General features: G+C 38.0%; 1 protein-coding gene across 1 annotated transcript in view; it reads right to left on the bottom strand.

Moving 5' to 3' along the window:
* The window catches only part of LOC121520023 (rho GTPase-activating protein 29-like), a 53,189-nt gene extending 44,803 nt beyond the window's left edge, over positions 1–8,386 (bottom strand). Inside the window, exons 1-2 of the mRNA XM_041803222.1 lie at positions 8,241–8,386; positions 6,290–6,694 (exon numbers count right to left, since the gene is read on the bottom strand). Of these exons, the coding sequence (XP_041659156.1) occupies positions 6,290–6,599 (310 nt within the window). The 5' untranslated portion in view covers positions 6,600–6,694; positions 8,241–8,386. The remainder of the gene's footprint in view (positions 1–6,289; positions 6,695–8,240) is intronic.
* Positions 8,387–11,040: the final 2,654 nt, after the last annotated feature.

Here is an 11,040-nt window from a genome sequence, read left to right on the forward strand (position 1 = left end):
CCAGTGACAGACTTCTTCAAATATTAAAAGAATAACACTAGAGCTGGCATGTGTCTGCTAAACTCCTCTCTGCTTCCTTCACTACCTTTTGTCCTGTTACTTTGTCAACAACATGGAGGCTCAATGCTGTAAGGCTGTTTAACTTCACATGCAAAAAGTAAGCACATGCTGCTATCACGCAAAAGCAGGAAAGCAAAGAATCTAGGCTTATTCTTGCTTAATTCAGTTAGACAACATGACTTCTGAAATATAGATAGCACTGCTATTGTTAATACTATGTTGCTATATGGTGCTTGCAAACTGCCAGTGTAATGCAGGGTGTATCTACACCCTTTACCCCTCATCTGCAATGTGTAACAGAGACAGAATGGTCAGGAGTTGTTGTTCCACCCACATTCTGCCATCAGAGATAGTAACAGAACTAATGGGGGAGACAGTGGCAATGTGTATTGCCCAAGCTGGCAGAGGAGGACAGTGCTGTGTTTGTGCCCATGCTTGACTGGTGTGTGTATGTGAAGCCCCTGCTGTTTTGTTTACACGATGTTCCTCACTAGCTCCTCTCAGCATCCTGCATAACCAAATATAAACCCACAGACTAGGACACCTAGTTTATCATGCTGGTGTATATGCAATGTGTAAGTACAAAGGAATAACAATAGCTGGACTTTGTTACAGCATTGCTGCTAACCTCTGATTTGTACAGGGCTACAGCAGAAACTACTATCTTGCTGGTTCCTAATGAGTAAGTACAATTTTTAATGACAGTTAAACTATAAAGTCTTATGGATCTTTAGAGCTTGGCAGAGACATGCATCGATGAGACTTAATCAAAGTGGAAGATTTTTTCTCTTTTCACCTCTTCAAAATATTGATCAGATGAACTCATACAGTGTAAATGGATTTACAGGTTTGGTCATCTAATGTACTTTAATCAAAGCAAAATCGAATAAGTAGAAAACATAAAGCATTTAAAAAGGTATGTTGCTGATAAACTCCCTTACTCTTAATGCCCGATTCAGACTGGGTGCGTGTTTGCTGCATGACAGCTGCATCTTTCTGCTGTCTGCTGCCCGCTGCCCTTTTTCACAAGTTTTACCTTCAAGGTTTCCCATCAATTACTCAAAACGTGGTGGTCCGCCATAGTCTAATTTTCATCGCCATAGTCCATTTTGCCCCGTTAACATCACATTTTCATAAAGCTGGCGTCAGCGCAGATAAAGACTTTGCACTCTGTGACTGAGCTTTAGACATGCTAAGGGAGACGAACTCATAAAACACATCAGGTGAAACATTTTTCACTTTCTACCTTAGTTCCATGTAGAATCTGCATATCCAAATGGATCTGCACGTTCCTGCCGTGTCTCTCACCCACACATGGGCTACCTTGATGTCTAATTCATTAAAAATTCTGGTAATATTCTCATCCTAAATGGCAAAATCCCGAAGTAAGTGTGTAAAGAAAGGACTTAGCCTGTGTCAGACATATCACTTAAAAGGATATAATTTACGTATTTACAGTGGATATGAAACATTAAAAACTCTTTGCACACACTAATAAGGGAGAGGAAGGGAAAAGGCAGTCAGGTTTAGCCTCTTCATTTGGCTCTAAAAATACCCAAGATCGGTGCATTTCACTTCAAAATGTCACAGTTTTACTCCCGGGGTAGCATGCCCCAGAAACCCTCCTACAACATTCAGGGTCCGCCACCATAGTCTCCTAAAAGCCTGTGGGAAACACTGGCCTTAATAAATCTATCTACAAGGGACATGGCTCTTTGTATAGTCTACCGGAGACTGGAAAAATTTAGAATAAAAGCATTCTGTTCAAATGAGGTGAGTTCCTCCACAGAAATGCTAACCCAGGGTGGAAGTGTTATCATACTGTGTTAATCTTCCTTGCAATATATTCTACCAATGCGGAAACAGAAAGGTAAAAGAACAAGACAGAGGCATTTCAGCTCAAGGCCTTCAACAGGGTCATCAAGAAACACATTGGAAACATATCCTACTGATATGGACATACATATCTTCTAAAACGGGTTCTCAACTAGTGGGTCAGACTCCGGACCTAAAAGTGAGTTGTGTAGATGTTTTCAGTGGATCATGTATTGGTGGCAAAGTATCTAGGATGTACACAAGTTGTGCACAGACATGTATCCGTATATTGTATTTTACTCTTTTGCTGGACAAGGAATTCATCCTGGTTGTTTTCTTGAGATCTTGACTTTTTCCATCCTGTTATCTTGGATAGAAATAAACTATTTTCCACATGATAGTGTTTACATTTCCAAAGATCGTAAAAAAAATCGACATTATCAAGGCAAGATAGAGTGAAGTAACATGTTTGCCTGCATATCCTCCAAAAATTTTGTAAACCCTCTTGTGCAGTTGCATGTTTTGTACCATCTAAGGTTCTGACTGCAATATTTTTTATTTAATGAATTTTAGCACTTGAAAAAAATTCATAAATTTGGTTGCAATTTCGCTATAAGGAGGCGGCAGTGGGTCTTATAGCTAGAGCAGTTGAGAACAACTCTTCTAAAACAATGGCTATCTTTTCATTATTTTCCTGTATATTTTGGCTGAGAGACACATGCAGCTCTTAGGATAAATAGTAGGGTGTAAATCACCAGTTTCATCCCGATATGATACAATTTCGATATTTTGGACAATGATACGATATTTTCCGATATCACAAAATCTGCCACGACGCAATTTCGATTCAATTAGATATGGGGCCCAGGATTGATTTGAGGCGATTTTGTGCAAAAATTTCACAGTTACAAAAAGAAAGAAAGTTTCTGCAATTAAATTATTGACAGGTTTCTGTATTTAATAAAATATGTCTTTAACAAAAACAACAAAGACCAGATTACCCAGATTACCTTTAAATTAGGAACACAAATATGCACATTTGTGTTAAAACATACTGATTTAAAACAGCAAACATTTTCAGAACCAAACATTTTATTTCCTCACATCCCCAGATCACTCTAAAGCACTAATATGGACTTTTTCTGCAACCCTTCATAATAATGATCAAAATGTTTGGCCTGTGTTCCCACTTTAGATTTTTTTTCTTAAACTTATTTACACACGTGGACTTCAAGAGACATTTCTGCTCTATATCAGCCTTTCATACTTTACGCAGGGGCCTGTTAATGTGGCAGATAGTTCATTTTTGTAGTTTATTCACCTTATGAGATTTAAATGAGGTAATTGATATGATGTATTTAATGATTCTTTATCATTTTTTATTTATTGCAACCTTGATTTTAATAAATGGAAAGGTTAGACAGAATACTAGAGCAAATTTTTATTATAAAAGACGTTCCTGTGATGTGCAGCTTTACAAAAAGAGTGAGGGGGTGGGGGTATACAGACAACAGCTGTCCTGCTTGAACCACGTTAAGTTTGGACAGCTAATATTTTCATTATAAATCTAATGTGAGACGGCGATGTAAAATAAGTGTATCAAAGTAGATATGCAGCAGCTGACTTTTTCCTCTCTGCGTATCTGCGGTCTGCTGCAGACAGCACTCGCTGCCTCAGCCATAACGGGTGGAGTGTTTTTATCTGTGAATGATCTCATATGGCAGTTATATATAGATAAAGATAAAGATGTAGTCGGCAAACTAAGGGGAGAGATCCGTCGTGCAGTAGCGTCTGTCTGAAATGTATCCACACAGCAGAGAGAGGAAAGAAAACCCTCTTTCCCTCAGCTGTGAAACTTTAAGCCACTGCTGCTACTTAGTTAGCTTGCAGCTAGCTTGTTGAGGACGCTGCCTGGGGCGGACACTGTCAACAGGCATGCGGGGGGGAATTAAAAAAAAAAAAGCGTAGCTTGAAGCATCCATTTAGATCGATGTTTTGACTTTCCATTGATCTGATTGGATCATCAATCAATCAATCGATATATCGATATACATCGATGAACCATTACACCCCTAATAAACAGGCAATTTTTCTAATCTCTAGCTTCTCTGTGCACCAACCACAGCCATCAGGTAAGGCAGTCTGAAAGCCCTGACTTCTTAGCATGTAAATTTTTAAAATGAAAATGAAGCTGTGACACAGCTGATAAGCAGCTGCTATGCATCCAATCAGAAATGTCTGTTATATATCAAATAAGCTACAGTTTGAGTCAAATTGTGGATGTTGAAAATGATCAAGACATAAAGATAATCTTCATGACTAAATCTTTTAATAATCTGAATAAATAATCTAAAAGTCAAGGTTTTCAACATGCTAAAAATAGAGGTCATCTCATCTCACTTATAAAAAACACTCCTCCCCAAAGAAAGAACCATTCAAAAGATGATAATCTTTCTTTAGGAGAGAACTTAAAGGATTGCTCCACTGGCGCCAAGCAGACTGATCACTAACAATACATGGAATATCATGTATACAGTGCTGGGCTTCAGAAAGATCTCCTTAAAAAGTGAGGAAAATCTACTCGGAACACTTTAAAGTGTCAGTATTTTGATTTGCTGATATTGACTGCACAGATTACAGCTTACATGTCACACTAATATTGTCAACAAAACACATTTGATTAAAAGTGTGACCATCTTCCACCAGTCTTTGTTGGTAATTAGTTAAATAGATGACTCCATGTTTACTTTAGCCTGGACAGCACTGTAGTAGAAGCATCTTGCATGACTTGTTTTACTAAATTGCTTGTGTCAGCAAGTCTGAGGGAAGAATAACAGAAATAAACCACTAATCCAAATGACAAATAGGTGAATGACACTTTAGGGTCATATGGTATGATTTCATCCCCACGTGTGGAATAAGAGCTGTGTTAACACAGGCTTATAATAAATGTTTTGGTGATGGCTCAGAGCAACACTCAGCAGGCAAAGGCTCTCTCACAGAGGCCTCCTCACTCCTCCAGCGAGAGGAATGGTTAAACAACTCACTCCCACCGTCAGACGTGTAGCTGGATCTCAGCATGGGTGAATATGTGTGTGCAAGTGTGTGTGGGTGTCTTTAAGTTGAAAAAAAGTAGTAGAAGCAGCTGAACTAGTGTCAGGTTAATACCACAGAGGGAAGCTCTCGCAATGTGATTCATAGAACACAAAGAAAGAAAAATCAGAGGTCTGATTATTATGACCAGACAACATATGGATAAATCATTTACAAGACTGCTTAAGGATCTGTCAGTTTAGTGCTATGTTAAAATATTTAGGTTTTTTAAAAGGGCACTACAGTGTTGCATGACAGCTTAGCTCTTAGAACGTGCATTTCCAGATGTCTGAGGTAACTAAGGCATAAAAATACACAGATAAAATGATATAAAACATTATAAATAGGATACAGTAAATACTTTTAATGCCCTTGTTAAGCCTTGTTAAACACTACAAGAATGTAAGTATACGTGGAGTGTGTTTGTGTCTGCAAACAAGAGAAAAGTCATCAAGACAGAGCGAGAAAAGAAAATAAGTAACCTGTGACTGCCCTTGTGTCTACAGTAGTTTATGTGGGTGTTTGTAGTTGTCGAGGCATTAACAATGCTGCAAGCACGTAAGCATCAGAGCTGCTTTCACACTTTAAACTGACACTCCACAGGTGGTTATTATGGCTAGGCATCACAAAGGCACCCAGAGAGTCCCAGGTAATTTAATGCAAAACTGTCAATAAGTACTGCTGCTTGATGGCACCAGTAGCTAAATGAAGATCTGAGTGGTATATTTACCAATGTATTGAAGAAAAATTGTATAGCTATATAGGCTATACATTCCCTTTGTATCTACAGTGGAATTTGCTGACAGAGAGTTCAAGCTATATCTCCTATCAATGTTAAATATCTGGATTTGAAGACGGCCCCTCAGTCCAAAGAGTAAGGGTTTGTCAGCAAATACACAGAGCGAACTCCATGATAGAGTATGGATTTGGGATAAATTCCATAGAGATAAGACCAAAACATGTGCTGCTCATAGATGTTTTCTATCGATTACAAGCCAAGTATTACTCAAGAAGAAAAAGTCTAACTTTCTGGCTCTTTGTTTGCTCTCCCAAGTATCACCTGAATGTATCACATTCCCCACCTTCAACTTAGACCTGCTGAATGTCTGTCAATCTTTGATAACTAAGATACTCAATCTGACGAAGTAGGCAGAAAATTTAACAAGAATGCAATATCAGAAATCACCAATCTGTCCCACTTAAAACACAACCATGTTTACGTGAAACAAACATCCATATATGGAGTTTCATACGACTTCTATGTTGATATATGATGTCCCACTTCCCTGAACTCCACATTCCTGCACCCCTCTTAACTCACCTTTACACTGGAAAGCCTCCTTAAGGTTAAGCAACACGTCAGCAAACCACCGTACATCATTCACTAGCTGCATCACATACTCTGGGTCCACTCCAGGGGCCCCAATCGGGTGAGACATCAGCGCAATGCTGCTCAGAAGACTGTGGTTTTTGGAGCGGCGGCCCATATCCCAGGTTTTAGTAGATCCGGCCGATAAAGACCCAGTATGGGGCTTTGAGAGGTATCGAGGCAGACCGTGAGTATGCTTCGACCCACTGCCAACGCCAGCACCACCATCACCGCCACTGTGGCTGCTGCTCTTCCTCAGCATCCCAGCAGCCACTGCAGCTGCCACCCTGTGTTAGAGGGTGCAGCAGGCAAGCTAGTCCCTGAAGAAGTCACCACGATGCCCTGGTCCCTGGATGGCTGGAACACAGAGAGCAATGGGTAAAGGATGATGTGAGTGATTGTGTGTATGTATGGTCTTTCCTCTAAACACATAAATTCACAAACGATAAGATAAGATAAAGATAAGACTACATTAAATTCTTGTGCCAGTTTGCGCCAACATTACAGTACAAATCATACCAAAAGAGAGCATATAATAAAGGTGAAATACACAAAAATACTTTAAATAGGATAGAGGTATAAAAAGTTGGGGAAAGAGTAAGCCAAGGAAGACAAAAATGGCATTACTGAAAGTATTATAGACAGTTCAGACACAAATAACTGTCTTGTCAGGATTGTAAAAGACACAGGGTTCCCATTATTTTCTGGAAATCATTTTCCAGGCCTTTCTCAGAGCCAGTTTAAGTGGTATAACAGATACTTATCATGCCCATACAACAATGTCCCCCTCTGTGGGCGTCTGATTCAAGAGATGTGCAGTTTGCTATAGCCATGAACTCTTAACATACTTCAAAATGACAATAAATGAATTTTAGAACAATTCAAACACATCTGCATAAGTATGTCATTTAAATTTTACTAATATAAGAACATTAAAATATTTTAGGGGGTATTTATTACCCAGTTTTTGCTCATATTTTCTCTAATACTGATCACAACAGGTGTTCTAGCATTAAGTCTCCCATGAATCAAACACGGTTTGTCAAAGGTAAAGTTTTCCAGGTTTGGTGATGCTGACAGCATGTTTGTACTTACAAAAATTGCTATCACCTGCTGTCACAGTTTTATATGATCCTTAACATCATTCAGCCCTGTCACATGAAAAGATTTGTTTTGAGGAACTCTAATATATATTTGGAGAGAGTTTTTCCATGACATTTTGCTTTACCTCTCATGTTCTCATGTTGACTGGAAAATCAATTGGTCAAGTGTTTTCAAGGTTGTCCAGGATGTATGGGGAACCTTAATATCTCATTTTCACGAATAATAACTACTTTAACCTGTGGAACTAAAAACCACGCTTTAACTTAAATAAACGACATGTCCAACTCTCTTGATAATATAACCTATACTTTCTTATAATTATCCAGGAAAACCTTTGCGTTTCTCTTATTTCCATTTTGAGTACCATTAGGTTTGGTTTCTACAAAAAGCTCAACTTATTTAACTTCCCAGTTGTATTTCATGCCTTAAGGTGTGCTATCTATTGAGCCTAAATACTTTTTACATGGCGTACAATGACAAAAATCAAGCACCGTTTGGCCGTTTACGTTAGCTAACTGTTATGGTAAAATAACGTTACAGTAAAATATTTGACTACTACAGCAAGTTTGAGGAAAGACTGAAAAACTACTATTTCAAAAACACACATTAAACAGTCGAAGGAAAGTTAATTCACAGGAGGCAATTACAGGTTAAAAACATCGAAAACAAGCCAAACTAAACATTTAGTTCTCCCAACAGTTTACTTTGAGTAGTGATGCTGCTGCCCCGGTAAAAAACAGCCGACCGGGGTCATAAACTGCTTTGCTGGCACAGCCAAAATAAACTCTTTTCAACTTACCTGTTTGGCAGTTTACCGACATAATGGCCTTAATATCCGAACAAAACTAAGCTCAAATAAGCTTAGGGGAACCTGGGAGCATTTCCGTTACGTTAAACTTGCTGCAACAACGGTTGAAAGTTATCCGCTTTGAGTCACTGTACATCGAAAAGTAGCCTACAATCAGCAGCTCTCAAGTCAATCGTAATTTAGTAGTCAGTTGGTCACGTGATTCCACAGGCACGTTTTGATTGGCTGGTACCGCCTAAACGGAATGGAGCTTTTGATGCCTTCATGTGCTGTCGGAAGTTTTGGCAAAAGATGAGCGAGGAGCACTTTACATCAACTTGCAGTAAAGTTGAGATGCGTTTTGAAGTTGAATTATTCGAATAGGCGATAACTTTATTTACTCTTTCTACAAATAAGAAGGCAATGCAACATTTTCAGAGGCTTGCTGCGAGAGTATTTGTGTAGTGTTCAGCCGGAGGCAGATTTTTCGATTACTCTCAAATGTGTTGAAAAGCTGCAGTATTGAGTTTGTGTTGATAATATGGATATACAAAATAAATCAGAATGGTCACAATAATGCCACATTTCACATTTTCTTTGTAAAACACAGCAGCACACAAAGTACTCAATCGGGCAATAGTTTCTAGTTTCAGTGTCAGCATTGTTAATGTTGTTAATAAGAAAAAATCTTTTTTTTTTTTTTAGCTGCCTTAACAATGTATATAAATTCACTGTTAGGGAAACTCCAGCACTCTTCTATGTTCAAAGTCATGCCACCAATACTATGTAGTCAGGTGGCACTTTATCATAGCTTAAATATATATATATATATATATATAAAATAGTACCATGTTATTGTTACTCTAGCCATTATTTAAACTATATAATTATACAGTATATGTATGCAGTAATAATAATGGCTGACCGAGTAGGTCTAATTTGAGCATTTAAATTGTTTAAATGTCACTGTTATGGATTTTGGAAATACATCTAAAATAATATTAATAGATTTAAAATTTTGATCATATCACTCTATCTCCAGAGATATACAGTACTATATATAATTGTTTTAATCATTTTTATGTGAAAACAGGCATATGAATGATGATCCACATATATTATGATCCCATTACAAACAGGTAGGCAACTGCCTGCGACCCTTTTCATCAATCAGCCAAATAGGCTTGTATTTCATGAGGTATACATTAAAAAAAGTTCAAATTACCATTTTGAGTATTTAGAATGTAAATCAGGTGGCAAGAGTTCAGATAGCAGCATCAAAATAGAGTTTTAATGTCCAAAAGAAGCCCTGAGAGGGCACTCTGTGCTCTGCTTGAGGTTCAAGCCCCTCATAAAGCCCTAACATCTCCTTACACCAAGCAGACTATAGTTGCGTAGATCTATAGGGAAAGTTCCAATCAATAAAGAAGTGGATTTATGTGTTGTAAAATGCATTAAAATAACTTTAAATTCATGATTTGTTGAGATATTACACCAGTGGTCAGTATTAATTGTCTACACAAGTTTCACCTTTGTCCCAGCTAGTTAACTTGTCAATCAAATAAGAGGTGATGAGCAGGTGCCTTTGGGTATTTGTGCTTTTATTATTTTCTGTAATTGGTATTTGGGTCCAGTAGTTCTGTGGCTTTGTTGACAGAAAACAAATGCTTCACAATATTTGCCCTCATTAGCTATGATAGCTTTGAGCCAAACTGAAAGGGGCCTCAGGTCACTATCTTTGCCTGGGGCCTCGAAAATTACCAAAGCCACCTCTGATGACCTTTATTTTGTTTCATTTTGATACTTGGTTCTTCTTAGAGACAAATGAAATCATAAACAAACTAATGGCATCACTGCTGCCATCTAGTGTACATTTGTAGACTTACCTGTATAATGTCATTGGTGAATATACAGAACGTGTTATATGAAGAACAAAATGAAAATCTCAAGTGCTATACTGCACAAAAGAACATTTCTCTTGTAACTTCCTTTCTATTAGTTTTAATTGGCTTTTGATTTGCTTTTTGTTCTTTTTCAAAGCCAAGTACCCCAAAGTACCCTCTGTCCAGTTTTTAAACTACTTAAGTTTTTTGTTTGTTTGTTTTTTTACAAAAAAATCACAACACATAACATCTTAACCATGAATATCATAATTCTAGTAAAGATAGGAAAAAAAATCATGACAAATTTACATGATATAGTTAAAACAATTCAGTCATCTTTTTTCTTTTCTTTTTTTGGGGGGGGGGGGGGTGTTAAGAATTTAGTCAATGAAATTTAAGATTTTTCAAACTAAATACAACACTTTTAAGAAATGAGCTTGACAACTACAATGTTTTTCTTCTCTTTAAAGACCTGTAAGCCCCCTTTGTACCCTGTAATGGCAGCTGCTTCATCAGAGTACCAACTCCTTTCTACTGACAGAGACATCTAGATGGAAGCATGTATTGCTCTAAAACCTCTATACACTTTTCAGCACTGATAGTGCATTTCCAGATGTGAAAGCTGCCCACGCCACAGGCACTAATGCAAGCCCATACCATCACAAGCTGGATGGTCCCTCGCTTGTATGGACACAGCATCCATAGTTTCCTTAAAGAATTTAAACTTTTGGTTATCTGACCACAGAACAGTTTTCCATTCGGCCTCAGTACATTATAATGAGCTTGGACCCAGAGAAGATGTGGCAGTTCTGGGTTGTGTTCACATATGGCTTCTTTGCATGATACAGCTTTAACTTGCATTTTTGGATGACAGCCAACTGTGTTGACAGAAAATGCTTTCTGGAAGTGTTCCTGGGCCCATGTGGTTC

This window comes from Cheilinus undulatus, linkage group 13 (assembly GCF_018320785.1).
Source record: "Cheilinus undulatus linkage group 13, ASM1832078v1, whole genome shotgun sequence".
Classification (NCBI taxonomy): domain Eukaryota; kingdom Metazoa; phylum Chordata; class Actinopteri; order Labriformes; family Labridae; genus Cheilinus; species Cheilinus undulatus.